This window comes from Podarcis pityusensis (genome assembly GCF_964106645.2).
Source record: "Podarcis pityusensis genome assembly, chromosome: 14".
Lineage (NCBI taxonomy): Eukaryota > Metazoa > Chordata > Lepidosauria > Squamata > Lacertidae > Podarcis > Podarcis pityusensis.
In genome coordinates, this window is record NC_138039.1 from 6,564,157 (window position 1) to 6,587,304 (window position 23,148).

Here is a 23,148-nt window from a genome sequence, read left to right on the forward strand (position 1 = left end):
AGAGGCTGCCTTGTTTTAAGGCTGTCGTCGCAACACCAAACAGCAGCACTGTGGCACCTTCAGAGGGGAGCAGATTTATTGCAGCATAGCGCACATCATCAGGGAGCTTATGCCATAATAAACGTGCCGTTCCACAAAGTGCCACAGCGCTCTGGCTCGTTCAGATTTCTTTCTTTCTTTCTTTCTTTCTTTCTTTCTTTCTTTCTTTCTTTCTTTTCCTTCCTTCCTTCCTTCCTTCCTTCCTTCCTTCCTTCCTTCCTTCCCACTCACTTTTGCAAATAAATAAGCAAGCGGATGTCGAAATACCAATGATCACCATAGGACACTCAACAGGAAGGGAAAGCAATCTGGGACTAATAAAGGAAGAAAACCTAATTTCTGCAGATATGCACGCCAGGCAGGGGAAAAGTGCAGCTGGCCCCCTCCTAGACCCGTGGCGAAGTTTTGCACCTGCCGGGCTTTTGGCGACAGGCCAGCAGTAGCAACCCCCCTCCTCCCAAAAAAGGACCAAAATACCCTTTGGGAAAGGCCCTCAGCTCAGTAGCAGAGCACAGGCTTTCCATGCAAAAGGTCCAGGTTCTGTGTCCAGGTAGGGGAGAGTACAGATTCCTAGGAACATAAGAAGGTTGTTCTGGATCAGGACAAATCCAGTCCAGCATCCTGTTCTCACAGTGGCCAACCAGATGTCCTAATGGGAATCCCGCAAGCAGGACCTGAGAGCTCTCCTCTCCTCTGATTTCCGGCAGCCGATATTCAGAAGTGTTTGCTGCCTCCAGCTGTAGAGACAGAGCACATCCATCATGGCTAGTAGTTATTGACAGCCTTCTTCCCTGTAAATTTGCCAACGCTTTTGCAGCCATCCAAGTTGGCAGCCATCACATCTTCCTGCAGGAGTGAGTTCCATAGTTTAATGACACGCTGCACGAAGAAGACTTTACTTTTATCTGTCCTGAATCTTTCTACATTCAACTTCGCTGGCTGTCCGTGAGTTTTTCGTGTTTTGAGGCAGAGAGAACAACCCTGTGTGTGATACCCTGGGAAGCTGCTGCCTGTCCGTGTCAACAGTACAGACCTAGATGGACCAGTGGTCTGATTCAGTATATGGCAGCTTCTTGTGTTCTTGGGTAGAAGGCAAAAGGGCATCACAGCCTTTCCCAAGGAGATGTGGCTTTTGTCTGTGAGTGTAGTCAGCAGTTCTTAGGCAATGGCAATTTTTGTGGGGGGATGAGCTGCTTTGTGGGTGAATATACACTTGTGGTCTGTGTTGACAGCAATGAGGCTGTGTGGGGGTTATAAGCCCTGGCAAGCAGCCATACAATTCATGAGTGCGTGTTTGCACGTCTGTGTCATGGAGAGCACATATAGTGTGTGCAAGCAGAGAGGGTGTTTGCATCCTGGCTCCCACCCAGACCCCTTACTTGAGAGTAAGGAAAAATCACAGAGGTGGAAGAAATCCCAAGTGTCATGTAGTCCAACCCCCTGCAATGCAGGAATCTCAGCTAAAGCATGATGGATAGCCACCCAACCTCTGCTTAGAGGTATTTACTGAGGCAGAGAAGACACAGCAACAGTTGATGACTTCCTGCAGCTGCTCTACTCAGGCTAGAGGCCAGGGAAGGTGAGGCCAGCCAGGCGAGAAGCAGAGGTCCACGTCTTAAGGAGTCAGTGTGCAATTCATTGGAGGTTTTTAAGCAGGTGTTGGAGGGCCAATCTGTCATGGATGCTTTAGTTGAGATTCCTGCATTGCTGGGCATTGGGCTAGATGACCCTCGGGGTCCCTTCCCACTCTGCAATTCTGTTATTCAATAAATCCCAAGATCAGGGCAAGGAGATCAGAACTACACAGTAGCAACAACATTGTCCCAATGAGATGGCACACCCACCCGCCAAGCTTTTAAAGGCTGGGCAAAACACATTCTTTTCCAAGACTCTCTTGCCGTGCAGGATTGCTGACCTTGTAAGATGCTCACTGCACCAGGAAGGATGTACAGTGGTACCTCGGGTTACAGACGCTTCAGGTTACAGACTCTGCTAACCCAGAAATAGTACCTCAGGTTAAGAACTTTGCTTCAGGATGAGAACAGAAATCATGCGGCACCGGGAGGCCCCATTAGCTAAAGTGGTGCTTCAGGTTAAGAACCATTTCAGGTTAAGAACGGACCTCCAGAACGAATTAAGTTCTTAACCCGAGGTACCACTGTATCTGTTTCTTCTGACAGGAGGGCCTCTAGGCCACTAGGTTGTGCCTGCCTTTTCTGACTCTGCTTGCTCTATCCCTAGCGGTGGGCTGACACCCTTCCAAGATTCTGTTGCTGCTCTCCTTTCCTCAGGAGGGAAGGAGCGTGGTGGGAGTCCTGCTTCTTCAACCGAGGCAGCCAGATCCTGGCAGGGAGATATACTTCCCTCCTCCAGCCTCTATTCCCCAGCCTCACCTCCTACTCCACGCCAACCTCCCGTTCCCTCCTGTTCATCCATCCCGGCGATACCTCAGGACTCGTGGCATTTTGCATGCCAGTGCTCAGTTGGCTGCTGCCCATCTGCTCCACAGTCTGGGTGTCAAGGGCGACATACCTGTGTGCTGTGGGCAAATGTTCGTGCAGGTGTGGGCACATCTTTTGCAGCAGGCGGGCGTAGCTCGCATCTAGCCTGCGGGCTTCAGCAAAGCTAGAGAATGACGGGTCGGGTTCCAACCCAGCCAGCTACGTTTTCTTCCCCCAGTCAGGGTGTGCGTGTGCGTATGGAAAAGAAAAGAAGACATTCCGAGAAGCAGCGAGGAAAAAGGGTGGGAGCATCATTATAATGCGTGATGTTTTATTATGTTTTTATATATGATGGAAGCCGCCCAGAGTGGCTGGGGCAAGCCAGTCAGATGGGCGGGGTACAAATAATAAAATTGCTATTTTACAGTGGTACCTCTGATTGCGAACGGGATCCGCTCCGGAGCCCCGTTCGCAACCTGAGCAGAACGCAACCTGCGCATGCACGGGTTGCAATTCGTTGCTTCTGCGCATGCGCGTGACATCATTTTGAGCATCTGTGCATGCGCAAGCAGCGAAACCTGGAAGTAACCCTGTCCGGTACTTCCGGGTTGCCGCGGGACGCAACCTGAAAACGCTCAACCTGAAGCGTCTTTAACCCGAGGTATGACTGTATTCTTATTCTTCTTCTTATTATTATTAAAAAATAATAAGAGCCTGCTGGATCAGGCCAATGGCCCATCTAGTCCAGCATCCTCTTCTCACAATAACCAACCAGATGCTTGCGGGAAACCGGCAAGCAGGATTTGAGCACAAGAACAACCTTCTTCACTGTAATTCCCAGCAGCTGACATTGCTGCCTCACCATTGAAGCAGAGCAGAGCCATTGTAGCTCATAGCCATTGACAGCCTTATCGTCCACGAATTTGCTTAATCCTCTTCTGAAGCCACCTGGGTTGGTGGCCATCACCACTTCTTGTGGCAGCGAGTGCCAAAGTTTAACTATGTGTCACATGATGAAGTACCGTATTTTTTGCTCTATAAGACTCACTTTTTCCCTCCTAAAAAGTAAGGGGAAATGTGTGTGCGTCTTATGGAGCGAATGCAGGCTGCGCAGCTATCCCAGAAGCCAGAACAGCAAGAGGGATCGCTGCTTTCACTGCACAGTGATCCCTCTTGCTGTTCTGGCTTCTGAGATTCAGAATATTTTTTTTCTTGTTTTCCTCCTCCAAAAACTAGGTGCGTCTTGTGGTCTGGTGCGTCTTATAGAGCGAAAAATACAGTACTTCCTTTTATTTCCCCTGAATCTTCCCTTCGGCTTCATTGGATATCTATGAGCTCTCATGTTTTGGAGACAGGGAGAAGGATTTTTCTCTGCCCACTTTCCCCATGCCATGTATAATTTAAAAAACCTATATTGGTGCTGCCTCCTAACTCAGCTTTTCTCGAAACTAAAGAGTCCCAAACGCTGCAAACTTTTTCCGTGGGAGAGTCACTCCATCTCCAAGACTGTTTTGGTCGCCCTTCTCTGAACTGTGGATCTCCGACACACAAACAAGGGATCCTGATGCCACTGCCCATACAGATCTGCTTTGTGCGTGTTTGCAGGGGCAGCGCAGCGGTGCAAACTAACCGCCTCCCACGTTAAAATATTCCCTCTCAAAATTCAAACACCTGAAGCGGCTCATTAAAAAAGCAATTAAAATACACAAAAAACCAGCAACGGCCACACAAAGAAGCATAACCACACCGAAGGATAGCTCAAGTCGGTAGAGCATGAGATTCTTAATTTCAGGATCGTGGGTTCAGGCCCCACGTTGGGTGAAAGATTCCCGCATTTCTGGGAGTTGAACTAGGCAATCCTTGCAGTCCCTTCCAATTCTATGATTCTGTGATCAGTTGGGGGGGGGGGGGGCGGCGCAAGACCAGCATCATGGCAACAGCAGAACAGAACAGACCAGCCCTCTTCATTCTTCCCAACCATGCAAAAGAAAAAGAAATCCAAGACACACACAAAAAATCAGTAGTGCCTCAAAAGGTCAATAGCAAGGAGGTCAAGAGAAAACCCCAGGGGGGAGAGAGTTTGAAAGCCAGAGTGCAAAGGTCGGGAAGGATCTGTTCTGTGCGCTTTCTTCCCACCCCTTGTTTAATCCCTGAAGGTGTGGGGACACAGAGCAGGCCTTCCCGTGTGCAGGCAGGTTTTTACGGGAGGACACAATCTGCACATGCTCAAACCATCAGGCATGCACAGAATTGCCCTGTGCGTGTTGTCTGTGCGCCACACGGACATGACTTTCAGCAGATTGCGACGGAGCACAGGGGAGGAAGAACGGTGACGCGGTTCAGGTTGTGCTGGGGAAAGGTATTAAATATAGCCCACCGGCTGGGTGATAACAGCATCTTTGGGAGATGTTGCCAAGCGAGCAGAATCGAGACTTCCCTTAGATCTGTAGAGTTGGTGGGAGGAGAGCACACATCACTCCTGAGCCAAGATGTGCTCAATGCAAAACCTGCATCTTGTCAACATCCCCAGCTGAAAACACACAAAAGCAGGTCTCTCGCTGTTCGGCGGCGCAGCAGAGAACTGCAAAAACCCAGAGTGGTTTTATCACTGCTGTTCTCCGCTGCCTTCCTAATAGACGTCAGTTGTAAAGAGCAGACAGATTCCAGATGGAGCTACAGCAATTGCGGAGCGGTGCTTGGGAGATATTGTGTCGGTGCGGGGTGGGGGGGAATGGGGAGAGGGAAGGAGGGGGAAGGGTGAGGAGGAGCATCCAGGCCAGAGAGCTGAGGAACTGCAGGATCAAATGCTGGAAGGGACAGATCCTGGGCCTTGCAACCAGATTATAGGAGCCAGAAATATCAGAATAGAATCTCTCTGATGTTTTAACAACGAAAATGTTTGGAGGAGGGATGCAACAATACAGCTAAGGATGGATGTATCTGTCAATTCCGGCTTCTCTTTTTTGTTCCAATCTGGTAAGCACATTTTTTTGCAAGCAATTCCCCCACATTTTTGTATGCTTCTCCCCCACAAAAATATGCATTTTTATGGGCAATACTCCCCACCATGAGCGTTTTTGTCCACTTTGGTTCGAGAGGTGCACCGTTTGAAAGATAGCTGCGTTTCGGCTCACATAGTGGTTCAAGAAGTGCAAATTAGACTGTGTCTCATCAAAATGCAAACAGCAACGAATTTCTTCCCCTACCCCTACTCCCGCCATCCGTAGCCAGGACACCACTGCCGACTTCGTATTGACTCGAAGAGAGCACGGAATGGGTGACCGACCCGTGCTTGCTGGTGCATGCAAAGCCTAGTTGCATCTCCTCTTTACCAACCTCAGCTGTGCCGCTGAAAATAATTCTGGTGCGCTAGCCTGGGACTTGGGGAGGGATCTAGATAATTGGCTTCCTCTAGGCACACCTGCAGCTGGTTGGCTGATACCTTCCTAATCGCCTTGCCCAAGTCCTCGAACGGACTGCATCACTTCTAAGTGGAACGTTTCAGATGTTCCCTGTGTACGAAAAGGTCCCTGCAATGAGAAACCAGCTCAGCGTGCAAGGGCTGGCCTTTGTCCCTGATGTGCTATGCTTCTTCCTTCAGGGTGTTGTTTGCTTTTTAACCGGGGGAGCATTCAGAAAAGGGGTGTAGTATGAAATGGTATGGATTGTTCCACCACCACCACCTCCTGCTGTTGTGAGTCCACATACACACGCACTTCATTCTCTTGAGGCTGATTTCTTTACATCTTGCCAAATTTTCTCCCTGGTTTTTTGGGGAGTGGGTTACAAGAGAGACTCCATTCTCTCCTCATCCCTTCTTTAAAGTCAGAACGTTGCACCCAGACTGGAATAATGCTTTTTACAGCGGTGAAAGAACAGTTTGTTGTTGTTTACTATCTATCCATCTAGCTATCTGTATAGTATAATGGATACTGCCTATCCATTATGTATGTACACACCCACATACATATATAATTTTAAGCATTCGCCTCATGTGTTTATTTGCTTTTAAAGCACAGGCAACAGGGGAGAAGGGCTGGGGGAGATACAAGGTGGAAAGGTGGAAAGCAGGGAAGAAGAAAATCCATTTGTTTGAACCCCCCCTTGTCTTTCTCTCTCTCTCTCTCCCCGCTCTGCACAGATAACAAGGCCCAACCATGCAGTCCTTCCGCGAAAGGTGTGGTTTCCATGGCAACCAGCAGAACTACCAGCCGGCATCTTCGCAAGATTCATCACGCCTGGAGAATTACAGGCATCAAAGCCAGGCCGGGCCGCACTGCGAGCGTCAGAGGATGGTGGCGAAGGAGTACTACGGCCAGCAGCAGCCCCAGCCGCCGCCGCAGCCCCCCCTGCCTTACCAGGGGTACGGGGAGAACAGCACCGTGGAGAAATATCACAGGGGGAATAAGCAGCTACGCAGCCAGCAACTCCCAGGCCGGCCGGCATCCTTCCCAAATTACGCTGTCCAAGAGAACAGTCCCTATCCGGCCCGTTATTCCGGAGAGGAAGGCCTGCAAGCCTGGGGGTCACCGCAGCAACAGCCGCCTCCACCGCCGCAACCCTTGCCAGGAGGGGTGGCTAAATATGAGGAGAACTTGTTGAAAAAGACAGCCGCCTCCTCTGGCACCAGGCAATACCATGAGCAGGCCCCTCAGCTCCCATTCCGAACTCACTCCCTGCACCTCCAACAGCAGCAGCAGCAGCAGCAGCCCACCTTGACCTACCCCAAGCTCCCGAGGCAGAAGATCCAGAATGACGTGGCCTCCCCCATGTCGTTCCCGCAGGGTGCCCACTTCACCCAGCATTCCCAGTCGTTCCCGGCCTCCTCGACGTACACGTCCGTCCAGAGCGGGAGCCAGGCCGCGCATTCCTACAAAAGCTGCAATGCTCCCTCGGCACCACCGCAGCACGAAAGGACTCTGGGGAATGCTGCCAGCCTACCCTCTGGGCAGCGGGTCCAGGGCCTACATGGCTACCAGCCTAACCGAATCAGCTACGACCAGCAGCAGCAACAGCAACAGCAACAACAGCAGCAGCAGCAGCAGCAGCAGTCCATGCAAGGAAGACACCATGCCCAGGAAGCCCTTCACTATCAAAACCTCGCAAAATACCAACATTACAACCAGCCGGGACAGAGCTACTGTCAAGCCGATGCCCCTGTGCGGACTCCAGACCAGTATTACCAAACGTTCAGCCCCAGTTCCAGCCATTCCCCGGCTCGTTCGGTTGGTAGGTCTCCCTCGTACAGTTCAACGCCTTCCCCGTTGATGCCCAACTTGGAGAATTTCCAATACAGCCAGCAGTCTCTGAGCACAGGGAACTTCCCAGCCAGCCTCTCCGACCACAGCCATTTTATGCCTTTGTTGAACCCTTCGCCGACCGACGGGGCGAGCCCGGATGCCCAGCCGCCCACAAACTGCAAGAGCATGCCGAAGGAGAAGATCCCTGAGAACCTCTTGTCCGATCTCAGCCTGCAGAGCCTCACGGCGCTCACCTCCCAAGTCGAAAACATTTCCAACACCGTCCAGCAGCTTCTCCTCTCCAAGTCCACGGGGATGCCCCAGAAGAAAGGCATCAAGAACCCGCCAAGGACACCAGAGCAGCTCAAGGGTCAGCACTGCAGCCCCGAAGGCAACAATTACTCTGCTGAGCAGGCGGGGACTCCCCTTTCAGACCCCCTGAGCACCCCGCAGTCGGTCCACGCTGAAACCCAGGATGGGGATTACTTGAGTGGATCTGAGGAGCAGCTGGAAAGAAGCTTCCTCTACTGCAACCAGAGCCGCAGCCCAGCTCGCGTCAACAGCAACTCCAAGGCAAAGCCCGAGTCCGTATCCACGTGCTCGGTGACTTCTCCGGACGATATGTCCACCAAGTCGGACGATTCTTTCCAAAGCATCCACACCAGCTTGCCGCTGGAGAGCTTCACCAAGTTTGTGACCAACGAGAGGGATTGCCCCAGACTGCTCCTCAGCGCCCTGTCTCAGGAGGAGCTCGCCTCTGAGATCATCGGTTTGCAAGATGCTATCAACGAGAAAGCAGACAAAGGCTGGGCCAGCCCCCCTGCTCCAAACAAAGACCCTGACAAATCCCCTTTCCACTTAGAGAACCACAGAACCTGCCTGGATTCCATAGTCAAAAGTCCGTGGTCCAATCAGGGGGACTCAAATGCCCTCGCTGAGCCCTTGAAGTTGGACAAAGCTCTGGGGGGGAATAACGGGAAGAATTTCACAGAGGAAGTCTACAACAACTCCCAGGTGGCATTTACAACAGCAGAGACGAAAAATACCCTGAAAACGACCAGCTCTGTGGGCTACAATTCCAAACCCAACATCTCAGCTGCCACTTCCAGCTCCGAGGCCACAAGCTTCAGCTGCTACTCAAATGCCACGGCCAATTCGGTGGGTTCTGAAAACGCCATGGAGAACTTCGACTGGCCGGACGAAAACCTCAGCGACACGTGGAAAGAGCTGGGGTCGAGCCTCCAAGGATCAGACCTTTCCAAGAGTTTGTTCTCTGGCAAACTGAGCGAGACGTCCGAGGAGAAAAAAAATGCTTGCTGCCTGAGTCTCTGCGATGCTGAGCAAGCACCCCAACAAGCAGAGGGCTTCAATCAGCCACAGGAGGCAAGCAAGGGAGAGAATCTGACTTACGACGAGGCCACCAGAGCAGACAGTGAGCGATGGCTGGAAGACACCACCAGGCAGTCCTGCTCAGGAGGAGACTTCAGTGAACTCCCCATGATGTCCTCTCCAGACCTGAAAGAATCCGATTTGGAACCTGAAGAGTACTCCTCTTTGTGTGAACTAGCGGCTTCTGAACAAAAGTCTTTGACCTATGATGCTTTTACACCTAAGCCAGCGGAGAATGCCCCAGCCCTCTCCCTGCAAGACACGCCAGGTTCAGCAGAAGAAATGGCAAACGCAGCCGAGAAAGAGAGTGCCACTCCTCCTTCGCACTTATCTGATCAGTCCGTTATCCTCTTGGGCCCAGCCGTTGGCACAGAGACAAAAGTGAAAAGTTGGTTCGAATCTTCCCTGCACCACTTGAAGCCTGAGGAGGAGGTGGCGGGAAGTGAAAACGCCCTTCCAGATAAGGCAGAGACGCTGGCAGCTTCGCTGGTGACTAACCAAGCCTCTCTTGAGCAGGTGCCAATAACCTCAGAACCAACATCTAGGGGCAAGAGCCTTCGCAGTAAGAAGGTCCACTGCAGGCTGTCGGGAGGCGAGGAACCCGTCCAACCCATGTCAAGCCCATGCACGGGCAACCAGGCAGCTGGCATGGTGGCCAGCAAATGCCCAGGTCCAAACAACCTGATTGAAATGCCAAGTAAGAGCGCCCATGGCCAAACTCCCCGGTTTCTAGCAGAAGGCTTGCCAGCGAGGATGTGTACCCGCTCGTTCACTGCGTTGACTGAGCCCAGGATGCCAGATCCTTTGGAAGGTGCAAAAGCCTCGACCCCTCAAGAGAAGTCAGGCAAGAAGACAGCGTGTGTCCTGAAACAGAGAGCCGCTTTCAAGGCTAGGAAGGCCAATGGCAAACCTTCTCCAAAGCCCAGCAACTCTGCTTCCCCTCCGGTCTCAAATTTGGCACAGAGCGAAGACTCTGGTCACAAGGCAAAAGAAGCCGATGGCGTTGAAACGGAAGCGAAAGACCAGCAGTCCATGATCCTTCGTTCCAGGACCAGGACCCAGGAGGTCTTCTACAGCAAGCGGAGGAGAGAGAAGAGCACCATGGGTGCGGGGCTCAAGGAGGGGAAGCCACCCAAGAAGGTTCTGCCAAACAACCACTTCCCCGGTTCCTTCAAGGTCAGCCCCCAAAGCAGGTCTGAGAGGGAGAGCAAAAGGCTGGCACTCCCGAAAGCCAGGCCTGGAATGGGTGGCAAGATGTCCGAGCAGCCGCTTCACAGCCTGAAGAGGAAGTCAGCCTTCATCCCACCGGTTCCTGCGAAAAAGAGGAACTTGGTCCTGAGGAGCAACAGTCACAGCGGCAGCAACGGGAAGGATGAGAAGCCGGAAGCTTCTGCCGGCCTGTTCAAGAGGATGCCGCTGGCCAAAAAGGCGAAAGCTAAGCTGTCCCCTAAGAACTCCTGCGAAGTGGTGCTCAAGTCCCCTCAGGTGAAGGAGAACCCCGACGTCTGCATCAAGATCACCTCTCGGGCCGCCTTCCAGGGAGCGATGAAGACGAAAGTGCTTCCCCCACGGAAAGGCCGGGGCCTGAAGCTGGAAGCCATCGTCCAGAAGATCACCTCTCCCAACCTGAAAAAGTTTGCCTGCCGAACAGCCACCGTCTCCTTCACCGTCCCTGCCGCCACCTCCCACAGTAATCCCCTCCGCCCGTCCCTGCCACCGGAGAGAGAGCAGGCCTCAAAGAATGCAGGCGCAGCCCCAGCGGCGGGGGAAGCCAGGCCATTAAACCAGGCCTTGTCACAAAAGGCTCCCGCCGCTCCAGCAGCCGAGCAATTATGCAGAAGCCCGAACAACAGATCCTTCAGAGGAAAACTAATGAACAGTAAGAAACTGTCCTCCAACTGTTTCAAGGGTGAGGCCTATTCATCTCCCGAGACGTTGCAGCACAGCGGTGACGGCATGGCTGCCAGCGGCACCGGCCTGCTGCCCAAGAAGAGGAACCGAAAAGGGAAAGTGGCGGCCTTCCGAACGGCCAAAAATAGCCTGGAGAAGTGCCCTCACCTGAGCCCCGCTCTGCTTTTTGCATCCAGAGAAAAGGCAGCGGCGGCAGCAGCAGGGAAAGGCGAGGAGGGACAAAGGGAGGCGAAGAAGCCAAAGGCCGAGGACAAAGGCTTCAGCAGCGCCGAGAGCTCTGAGGGGAGGTCCTCGCAGGCCCAGACCAGGGCCCAGAAGCAGCGGGCCAACCATTCCAACTACAACGGCTACACCAAGAGACAAAGGAAGCGGCTCAGCCGCCGCAAGGCCCCCAGTGTGCCCTCGAGGTGCAAGAGCAGGACCAAGAGGCGGCACCCGCAACAGGCTCCCCTGCTGAGCCCGGCCGAGCCCGAAATCCGGCTCAAGTACGTCTCGTGCAAGCGGCTGCGGTCGGACAGCCGGGCGCCCCCCTTCTCGCCGTACGTCCGGGTGGAGAAGCAGGACGAGTTCGTCACCACCTGCACTGTCGTCAACTCTCCCGCCGAAGAGGCCCGGCTGCACAATAGCGAGCGCTCCTCCTCGTCTCCGTCTGCCCAGGCCGGGCTTTCGGGGGCCGCATCCCTCCAGCAGCCGCGGGCCACCCTGCCTCTGTCGTCCACCATGCACCTCGGCCCGGTGGTCTCCAAGGCCCTCAACGCCACCTGCCTGGTCTGCTGCCTGTGCCGGAACCCGGCCAACTACAAGGACCAGGGGGACCTTTGCGGGCCGTACTACCCTGAGGACTGCCTTCCGAAGAAGAAGCCACGGCTGAAAGAGAAGATCAAAGTGGAGGGGCTGGGCGAGGAGCCTCCGTCTCCGGCGGAAAGGCTGCTCAAAGCGACAGATAATAATTGTGCAACTAGTACGCCGGGTGGAAAGCCGCCAAGGTTGGACAGTGGCGCTGACTCAGCGAAACAGAGCGCTCTCCGCTCCAGTTCGAGGGGGATGTTTAGGAAACTACAAAGCTGTTACTGCTGCGATGAGAGGACAGAGGGAGAGGAGGCGGCGGTGGCGGCAGCAGCAGCCGCAGCCGCCGAGAAGCCCAGGAGGCACGAATGCGGCAAAGCGGAGCCGCCACCTCCGGACCCTGCCGGGGACACGCAGGAGCACTGGGTCCATGAGGCCTGCGCTGTGTGGACAGCTGGGGTTTACCTGGTGGCGGGAAAGCTCTATGGACTGCAGGAGGCAATAAAGATGGCTGCTGACGTGGTAAGAGTCCGCCCCTTAGCGTAAGCTCCGCTTGGAGCAGGCCGCGGGCGCAGGCGCCGACAGAACCGCCTGCCGTACGCCAAAAGCCAACACCGCTTTGCAAAAGCAGGAATGACAAGGTTTGGGGTTGCTGGGCTCTGGGGAGGTGGTCAGGGCATCCTAACCAAGAGGCCAAAGCTGTAGGATTTGGATGTGTTTGGTTGGGCATTTAGTTCCTACTTGGAAGTTACGGGAAAACCTTTCCTGGAAGAAGCACAGTAGCCCAGTCAACAGTCTGATCTGTCTCACCCCAATGCTGCCTCTTGGCCAACTGTAAATTAGTCCTAGAGGGTTGGAGGGCCCTTGGCTGCTTTTGCCATTCAGTCTACTTTCAGTCAGGTTTATTTTCATGCCTGGGAGTGTCTCAAAAAGGATGTAAGGAGAACGCTTCTTCATCAGATCAAATGCCAGGGGTCTCCACATTTGCTTTGGGTAGTTCCCCATCTTTTCCCAGCAGACAATGGGGCCTGGGTTTCTTGCTCCCTGCAGAGTAGATGTGCCCCTTTTGATACCCATTGCTTAGCGGAAGCAGCATACTGGGGAGGAACAGGGTCCGTGTGTTTGCAGCAAGCGATTCCCCCCAACCCTTGACGCGAATATTGCGCCCCAGCATAAGATGGAGCTTGGGGCCATTTTGAGCAGAGCAGTCTATGCCTCCCTGTGTTGCTGTTTGTGTTTAAGAAATACGGTTACTCCGACAATGACACCCCCAGAGGCTTCCCCTGCATTCAGTTTCTAGTCGCCGCCAGTGATGATCCGGTTACTTTATTTATGGGCTGCTGCCCAAAGACCTTTGCAGCGGCTAATGCAGCTGGAAAGCGCAAACGTGGGCCTTAAAAACAATCGCCTTCTCTATGCTGCTTGTCCCCAGCATTTGGTATACAGGGGTATACTTCCCTTGTACATGGAAGTTCCATTTAGCCAGCATGGTTACCAGCTCCTGGCAGCTCTACGTTCTGTGCATTCCTCTCATTCATACAAAAGCCACCCGGGCTAGTTGGGTCAGTGAAATCTGTGTGCCAATTATCCATTTGTACAACAGGGCATCCTCGTTTTCCTAGCATTTTCCTAGCATCCAAACAGTGATATGTTGCTGCTGCTGGGAAGATGCCATTTTGGGGTTTTGCTGCGTGGCCTCATCCCCTTCCTGCCTTCCTATACTTATGAAAGCCAAATGAGATGTTCTGAGGGATCTGTGGTTAGCACCCAGAGCAGGACCCCTGTGTCTGATGGAAAGAGGCAACAGGACGCAATGTCATCACACTCAAAAGTCCTCTGCCTGCAGGGGAGCAGAAGGCAAAGGATTGGAAAGAAGGACCATACACCTTTGTTTACTGGGGAGAAGACGACATGAGGTTCCTTGCCATCCACAGCAGCCATGCATCTCTTAATTCCTGGGTCGTGGGTTCAAACCCCACGTTGGCCAAAAGGTTCCTGCATTGCAGGGGGTTGGACTAGATGGCCCTTGTGGTACCTTCCCATTCTGTGATCTGTAATCTCTCTTAAGAGTTGACCCTTCTCCAGGCCATTTGGCTGGATAATCTCCCAGCCTTTCGATCAGGAACCTTGGATATCTTCTTCCCTCGCCATTTCACCCACCACCAGCCAACATCATGTTGTGGTCCAGCACATTCCCAGAAGCGGTTTGGCTTGCGTTCTCATTCTGTGCATGCACCGTACATTTAAAGCGCATGGCTTTCCCCACAGGATCCTGGCAACTATCATTTCCCCCTTACAGATCTGCAATTCCCTTTCTTGGGCAGAAGTCACGCGCTTTAAACGTTTGGTCCTCACGCAGCCTCAGTCTGCATTCTATCTGCTGCTAGCCTCTGTTCCCAGGCACATTCTCACATAGTATTTGCTCCTCCCACCTTGTCCCTGCTTGCTGCCGAACCATTTTTGCATGAAATCGACGACCCACCTCCTGCGTATTTCAGCTGTACCGCTCAACTCATCATGAAAAGGCTGGTGAGCAGAATCTGAGAAAAATCAGGCGGTCTTTACAAGGGAGGCTGCGGCTCAGGAAATTAAGAAGGACAAGTGGGGCCTTCAACAAAAGGCTGCAGCTTGAAGTGTCCCTGTCCAGGATACTCCATTCCATCCCCCTTTTGCCCAGTCGTCCCTTTCCTTCCTCTCCCAGCAGCCCTTCAACATTCTGTGCCCACTGCGTTTTGTTCCCTTGGGCTGACAGTGACCTGTCCTTGCAGTCTTTGTTTGGTTTCCATTTGATTCAAATGGTTTCATCTTCAAGAACTTGGTTCACACATGGTGCTAGTAAGTCATGCAGTGGACAATGATGATGATTTAAATGTATTTATATCCTGGCTTTCTCCCAAGTTGGGATTCAAGGAGGCTTGCAGCATCTAAAAACATCATTGTAGAGTTCAACATAATAAACATGAACTAGATAAGAGCAATAGTTAAAGCACATTTAGAACTGGCATTAAAATCCAGCAGACCAGCGATCAGCATCACCTGCACCTAAGTTTTCGAAGACCTGTCTGAACAGGAAGGTCTTAGGCTGCCGGCAGAAAGATAACCGAGAGGGAGCCAGTCTAACTTCTCATGGGAGAGAATATGGGATTGCTTATTCTGCAGCCTGCCACTCCAGCGTTCCACTCCAGGTTTAGTGGATTATAGATTATGAGCCTTACGGCGGTGCTAACTCCAGGATGTTTCATGGCTACTCTTAAATGGGAGGTGTAGCCTCCCGGTGTGAGAACATAAGAACACAAGGCTTGTCTCTTTTAGTTCAAGCTAAAGTTCCACCAACTCCCACATTCTGTCCTAAGTTGAATGGAAACCTAGAAAGCTTGCCTCCCCCCTTCTAGATCTGGTTCTAGATCTGACATCGTGTTCTATTTCTTTTTAATTTATTTATTTGGTTTTTCAAGTTAAAGTTTTACAGAGATATATCAAACATAAATCATAAAAACAAGATACCAAGGACTTCCATCCTCCCCTTTGTGGGTCCTATTATTAATCATTTCCTCCCGGATCTTTTATGATGATCCAAATATTTTATATCTCCATTATATCCAAAATTCAACCTCAGACTACAAGTGATATTCCAGTCCTACTAACGATTTTAACTGTTTACAATGGTCTTTAAGATAAGTTACAATTTCCCCCCATTCCTTGTTAAAATTTTGGTCTTCCTGATTTCTGACTCTTCCGGAAGAAGTCTACATCTAACCCCACAAATGAGCACTCCACCTTGTCAGGTAGAAACTCTTGTGACGCCTCAGGGTGCTTCTTGAACCTCCAAGGTCACGTGGCCTTCGAAAGACTGGGATACCTTAGGAGCAGAGGACAGAGGTTACTTCTCCAAGGCAAACTTTTCATACAACCAGGCAGAGGGCCTCCCCAGCAGTGGTGCCCACCCTTTGGACATAGCTGTCAATGTTTCCCTTTTCTAAAGGGAAATTCCCTTATTCCGAATAGGATTCCTCGCAAGAAAAGGGAAAAGTTGACAGCTATGCCTTTGGAACACGCTCCCGTCGGATGTCAAGGAGATAAGTACCTATAGGATTTTTCGCCCTATAGGACGCACCGGCCCATAGGACGCACCTAGTTTTTTGGGGGGGAAATAAAGGGGGGGGGGAATTATTTTTCCCGCAGGCATGGGGCTGGGGCGGGGGAAGCACCCAGGCTTCAGCGAAAGCCTGCATTCGCCCCATAGGACGCACACACATTTCCCCTTCATTTTTGGAGGGGGAAAAGTGCGTCCTATAGGGCGAAAAATACGGTAACTATACAATCTTTAAAAGACATCTGAAGGTAAACCTGTATAGGGAAGCTTTTTAATGTTTTATCATGTTTTTATATATGTTGGAAGCCGCCCAGAGTGGCTGGGGCAACCCAGGCAGATGGGCAGGGTAGAAATATATTATTATTATTATTATTATTATTATTATTATTATTATTATTATCATCTCAAAAAGCACTTCCTAGTGTTGCATGCATACATTTAGAAAAGTCAAAGCATTACCAAAACCCTCAGAGGAATCTGAAGCAGTGGCAAAAGTGAAAAAAGAAACATCAGCAAGACCAGGGCCTTCCCAACCACTAGGCAGGCTAAGGCAGCTGCCACAAGGTGGCACACGTTTCGGGGCAGAGCAGCAGCGGTGAGGTGCTAGAGATGGCATAGCCTGCCATGCACCCCAAGAGACCCTCCTGCCCCACCAACAGTGCTGAAGCACATCAACACCGTACGTATAAAATGCATGGCTCCCCTAGAGAATTCTGGGAACTGGAGTTGTTCTCCCCGGCATCCTTAAACTACAGCTCCCAGAATTCTTTGGGGGAAGCCAAGCTCTTTAAATCGATTGTGCAGATGTGGCCTATGCCCATAAGGAACTCAACGACCTGTGAGTGAGTCAAGCAGGCAGTTCTAGTTGAAACATGTGGCTGAAACATTCAGGAAGATTATTAAAGGCATGTCGAGGTTCAGGTTTTCTTTGTAAGCCCCAAATCTATGCCCCTTCCCCCACTGCTTTTTTAATAAACTTTAAAAAACCCTTTTTTTCTTTGCTTACTGGGTAGCTGAGCCGACTGCAAAGTGCAGAGTCAACAAGGCCCCATCCAGCCTCCATCTTCATTTGCCCACAGGCACTGCACATATTTATGTGTTGTGGTCCTGTGCCCTTCCAGGTCCTTCTACGTACCTTGCAATGCCCCTCCTTGCTAGAACACATGGAAGTTTGCTTATTCCAAGGTAACAACCCCTTGGATGTTTTTGCTGTTCAGGCTTTTAGCTCACCTTCTTCCCGTCAGTCATGCAATGTGAATGCTGTAGGACTTGCAATGGCCGGAATTTATTTCTTAAGGAATCAGAGCTGTTTACAACAATTGTACATAAAACCCTGCAATAAATGCCATTAAAAAAAAAAAATTAAACTGCAAAACAGCTGTTCTGGAAAGATGAATTCTTCGTTGCCTGCATAGGACTGATGGAATGGAAAAGTTTTCAGCCGTTTTCTACTGAAAGTAGAAACAGAAGGTGCCTGCTGAACCGCTCTTGGCAGAGCATTATTCCACAAGACTCAGCCAAGGACACTGAAGGACACTTTCAAATGAGCCTTACCTGCCTGGAGGATGACCAACGATGCTCCTGCAGGTGATATCAGTGATGGAGCTGGGATACAACAGTTCAGGCGGCCTTTGAGGTTCCCTAGACCTGAGCTGTTCAGGGCTTTGTAGATTGATACGAGGACCTTGAACCTAGCTCTGCAGTAGCAGATGAGAATGCTTACATGCATTGCAGAATCCTCTCTGCTGCGCAAACGATGGTCAGGCACCAATGAAACTCACCTTAAGCCCGGTAGGAGAACAGTATGTGATCTTAACCTCCGATTCTCGTGACCAAGAGCTCTGAGCATGCACAGATTTGACAGAGACAAAATTTATTTCAATAGGGAGGTTTATGCATAGAGGTTGGGCTGAATGTTCATTATCTATCACCACTAGGCCGCAAGGTGAAGTGACCTGTGGGGGGATAGATGAAGGCAGGCACTGGGACCAGAATGATGCATTGAGATGGCTGGTTGGGCACCAGTTGGTCTGCATTCCATGTTGCAAAATGTATTATTGGGCTGTGTTGCTTCAGTGCTGGCTGGCATCATCTGCTTGTTTTGTTCCCAGGTCTGGACCTGTTTCTCAGTTACCGTTTCCCACCTTCTGCTTCTCTGCAGTGAGCCATGTAAATTTTGATTCTGAGTGTGTATGACATCATCGTGCGACTTGATCAGCAAACAACAACAACATATATTACATCATTCATAGAACTGTAGAGTTTTGGAGGATTCTGAGGATCATCAAGTCCAACCCTCTGCAATGCAGGAGTAGGCAGCCATCCCATACAGGGATCGAGCCTGCACCTTTGGCATGACCAGCACCATGCTCTAACCCAGGCAAAGGCAAACTCGGCCCTCCAGATGTTTTGGGACTACAACACCCATCATCCTCAGCTAACAGGACCAGTGGTCAGGGATGATGGGAGTTGTAGTCCCAAAACATCTGGAGGGCCAAGTTTGCCTATGCCTACTCTAACCAACTGAGCTATCCAAATCAAAACAAACAGCAGCAAGGGCAAGGGAGGAGGGAAATGGTCGTGACAAGCAGCCCCCAGAGAAGGAAAGGGAGCCACAATGATGCAACACACAACACACATAAAATTGTAGCATTAGTGTTAGGATAAGTGTTGCTGTCGTTCATATGGGGGCTAACCACCTACGACAGGCTAGGGCTGCGTAATAAAATGCACTTTCTGTCCCACAGTGGCAGGGTGAGCAGCAGCACTCCCTCTTGAGAGAATATAGAAATGTGTATGCGATTGGGGCAGGGAGAACTATCTGGGGACACAACTAACAAGCTCCACCTTCCCGCAAGCAACAGGGAAGCATGTGGGCTAAGGATGACCTCCCTGCCGAAACGGAAGTTGCTAACTAAAGCTACCTTTGTGAAAACAAACAGCCATGATGCTAGATCTCATGGGGTCCTCTTTTTTCCCTTTTTCTTCCCCTCGCCTGCTGACCGCAGAGATGCTCCAGTTGTCAGCAAGTAGGAGCAACCATTGGCTGCTGCCATAAGGGGTGTGCCCAAACCTTTCACTACATATGTGCCATTGATACAGGTAAGATTCCCACTGGGAGCAACAGATTTTGCATCACATGTCAGGTCCTGGGGCAGGGGAAGATGGAAGTACTTCACCTTTTGTCTACTATAGAATACACTCGCAGCTAAGGAAATTTCTTCATTTAGAACAAAATACAGACATACCTTGGAAGTCAAACGGAATCCATTCTGGAAGTCCATTCGACTTCCAAAATGTTAGACTTCCAAGGTGCGGCTTCCAATTGGCTGGAGCGTCCTGCAGCCAATCAGAAGCTGAGGAAGTCGCACTGGACATTCAGCTTCCGAAAATCATTCAAATGCCGGAACAATCACTTCCGGTTTTCAATCATTCGGGAGCCGAAACAGTTGAGATTACAGGTGTTCAGCTTCCGAAGTTCCATTGTACCTGACACACACCTTTTTTCAGTGCAAACAGCAACTTGAAGAGGAGGAAATTCAGGAAAATACAGTCAACCCCACCCCACAACTCCTGTTTGGGGTTATTTATTTATATATATATATAAGAAATCCTGACCTCAGACTTCCAACATCATGTGTCAACATCTGAACCTGCAACATGTGATGCATTTTTTAAACATTTAGCCAACTTTGCCTCTTACTCTCCTTGATCTGGTTTGGTTGAGTCTATCTCAGCTGTAAATGAGCCTTGCAGGTGTGGCTGCAGCAAACAAACTTCTCCATTAACTACGGTTTCTCATTGCACCCAAATCAAGAAACTCCAGTTAATGGCTTTGGAACAAGTCCCAGGATATTACGGCATCTTCAAAGCACAGATTCACATCTTGGCTTGTCCCAAAGCCATTAACCATCGTTTCCTGTTTCAAACAAAATGGGGGGGGAGGGGTGTAGTTCAGATGTAGCCAATGTGGGGCCCTCCAGATACTGCTGGACTACAACTCCCATCATCCCTGACCATTGGGCATGCTGGCTGGGACTGATGGGAACTAGCCACCACAGCATCCTGAAGGCAGCACGTTAGTGACCTCTGCTATAGTTAATGGAAGAATTCCCCGCGTGTTTCTTGACTTGCACAAACGGGTGGCGTGGATTGCATACACCCACAATGCTAATTCACATCTGGGCATACTATACCAAGATATGGTTATCTGAATTCTCTCTCTCTCTTCTTAAAAAAAAGACAACAATCCCCCTTTAAAAAAAAAAAAAAGCGACATTGAAAATTGGAGTGGTGCCCCTGGTGCGACCTGTCGCAGGCCGGGCTGTGCCCCAGATGTTGCTCCCAAACCAGCTGTTGGTCGCTGCTGTTCTGCAGGATGTCATCTATCCTCCCACGGAGGACCTTAAGGTCCATAAATAGCAACACCCTAGAGGTCCCGGGCCCTAAGGAAGTTAGATTAGCTTCAACCAGAGCCAGGGCCTTTTCAACACTGGCCCCGGCCTGGTGGAACGCTCTGTCTCATGAGACCAGGGCCCTGCAGGATCTGATTTCTTTCCACAGGGCCTGTAAGACAGAGTTGTTCCGCCTGGCCTTCGACTTGAAATCAATTTGATTCCCTCCCCCTTTTTCTTTTTTCCTTTCTCCTTCTGTGATGGAACTCCTATTTGGGGGCTTCCCTGGCTTTTTTCTGGCCCGTGTAGGACCAGTCTGGATAGTTAGCCTTGGTGAAGACTTGACGTTTTCATCCCCAAAAAAGTTTTTGATTTGAGTTTCTACTGAAATGAGGCTGCATTTTAATGTTTTAATGTTATATTTTAATCTTGTTTTTTAAGTTGTATTTCAATCAATTATTTTATTTTGGGTGTTAGCCGCCCTGAGCACGGTCTTGGCTGGGGAGGGCGGGGTACAAATAAAATTATTATTATTATTATCTGCCCCGGCCACCACTCTTAGTTTGCCAAGGGAGAGAATGCAGCCATTGATCATCACAATAGAAAGATGGCTGAAACCCACCAAGGGTTCAGTAACAAAACGGATTGGAGCGGGGAGAAATTGCAATCCCGGCCCCACCCTTTTTGCTTGAAGGGACCTGGTTTTGAGGGCTGAAAAGCATGCTTTTAAGAGTTGTGCATGAGAGGCCACGTTAGCAGAGAAGGTTGGGAGGGAAGGTAAAACAGGGAAAGAAACACTGGTCTCTAACGGATGCGATGAATTTTGAGTGCAAGACAAGGATCCCCATTCACTGCTGCTCCTCTGCTCTGTTTGCAGGTTGTTTGTTAAGTGAAGAGACCTTCTTGCTGAACTGCCCTAGACATAAGGTAGGTGAGCAGACCTTCAGGAACAAGGGGAAATCTCTGGGGGTTTGTTGCTCTCTGCACTCTCTCCTGGCTGTGGCCATCAGGAGCTGCTTTGCACGAAATCAGACCAGCGTAAGTCGACAAAACTGAGGATGGTCAACTGGCTGGCAGAGGCTCTCTGGCAACGATGCCTTTTCAATTCCAAGCTTTTTAGAAACAGATACACCCGGAATTTGAATCTGATGTTTCTGTGTGCAAATCAGGTTCTCTGTCCCTGTTCTGTGGCCCAGGGGGTGAGTTTCTGCGCTTGAGATTCTGTACAGAGTTGTACTAGATGCAGAAATCAGCAACCTCTTAGGCGCTCAGATTGCTTACCTTTCTTCTCCCCGGCCCTTCCTTTAAAAAAACACACAAACAAACAAGTTTCTAGTCCTTAAATTTGCAAAGATTGCCTTGGGGAAACTCTGTAGGCATTGCCAGTTGAAATCCCAGAAGTCAGGGACAAGGCTGAGTAGAATTCCCATTTTGTAATTTCTCTATCTCTCTCTGTTCAAATTCACAATCCTACACAAGTCTACACAGTAGTAAGTTCCATTGAGTAGCGCACTGAATGGCTCAGTGATAAAGCTGCTGTTTTATATGCAGAAGGTCTCAGGTTCAACCCCTGCATTTCCAGGTATGGCTGGGAGAGATCCCTGTCTGAAATCCTGGAGACCTGCTGCCAGTCAGAGTCTGCGTAGTGTAAGGATGGGGTAGAAAAAAAGATTCAGTTTACCTTTTAAAGGTGAAACTACTTTTTGCACTACCCAAACAATACACACAAACCGAACCAAGGCAGAGTTGCCTTTGGAATTCACGCCTCTCCAAATTTTGCATTGCGGTTCTCCAGCCAAGTAACATGTACAATAATGAACATAGTAACATGGTAAGGAAAAGTGTGCATAGAAATGCTCGAGAAAAAACTTACAAAAAAGACATTATAGTGGGAGAAATTGCCTACTAATGTGTACACTAGGGGAAAACTGCCTACGAAAACATATGTTTTGTTTATGATATTGCTTTGCAAGACTGTGAGTTATTTCTCAGTTTTTATTATTATTCATTAAATTTGTATACCGCCCTCCATCTGTAGATCTCAGGGAGGTTCACAACACAGAAATACAAGATTAAAAACAACAACACTAAATACATACTAAAAACAATAAGAAAAACAAACAAACAAACAAACAAACCAACCAGTAATCGCCCCCCATTTGTGTGTGTAAACTTGGGGAAATCTCAATTTTTTAAAAAAAAAAATGTGTTAGGAGTAATTCACACTTAAACCCTGGTGACTTTTCATGAGGACTCATTTTTTTAAAAAAAATTAAAAAATGGCAAACTGGTGTGGAAATGTGCATAACTGAACATAAGATTGGGGAAATGAGAAACTGAAGTTTGCCCATCTCTAGTGTAGACAGTGCTCAGCTGGTAGAAGGCAGTTCCTGCCTGTTCCAAATGCGCCTTTCTCCCAGGAACGCAGCGGATAAGTTTGCAGCATTTTGCTTTCCTCTGCACAGAAAGGGTTACGCTGGCAGAGGATTCTGATGCGTCTCTCTCTGGGTGCTTTATATGCACGGACACACATGCTGGCAGCAGGGGCCATGCTGCTATCTTCCCTATCCAGGCAATTGGAGCTGCCACCTGGCCAGAGCTGGCAGCGGCACCTGGCATCTCCTGGCAGCAGCCAGGATCCCAGCACCCTGGCAGGTCCCATGGCTGATGCCTGCCCTGGGTTTCCCTTAATTTATTCTATTTTTTCCCCCCTGGCTAATCACTCCAAACAGCCCCAGGCAGCTGGGCCTGGCTACCCATTTAATTCCCTACAGTGCCTCCAACCTAAAACCACTCTGGGGTATTGTGATAAATTAAACAGCTGGCGAACCACTAGGTTCAGCTTCCTGGAGCAC

General features: G+C 50.3%; 1 protein-coding gene across 4 annotated transcripts in view; it reads left to right on the plus strand.

Annotated features, from left to right (window-relative positions):
• The window catches only part of RAI1 (retinoic acid induced 1), a 216,377-nt gene that overhangs the window by 185,644 nt on the left and 7,585 nt on the right, over positions 1-23,148 (plus strand). For 3 of the 4 annotated variants that reach the window (XM_080980925.1, XM_080980926.1, XM_080980927.1), the window contains 3 exons: positions 6,622-12,328; positions 18,908-19,001; positions 21,171-21,220. In XM_080980925.1, coding sequence (XP_080837051.1) covers positions 6,638-12,328; positions 18,908-19,001; positions 21,171-21,220 — 5,835 coding nt within the window. In that variant the 5' untranslated portion in view covers positions 6,622-6,637. Of the gene's footprint in view, positions 1-4,796; positions 4,824-6,621; positions 12,329-18,907; positions 19,002-21,170; positions 21,221-23,148 lie in introns of those variants that run through there. The other variant, XM_080980928.1, reaches the window with a different exon arrangement.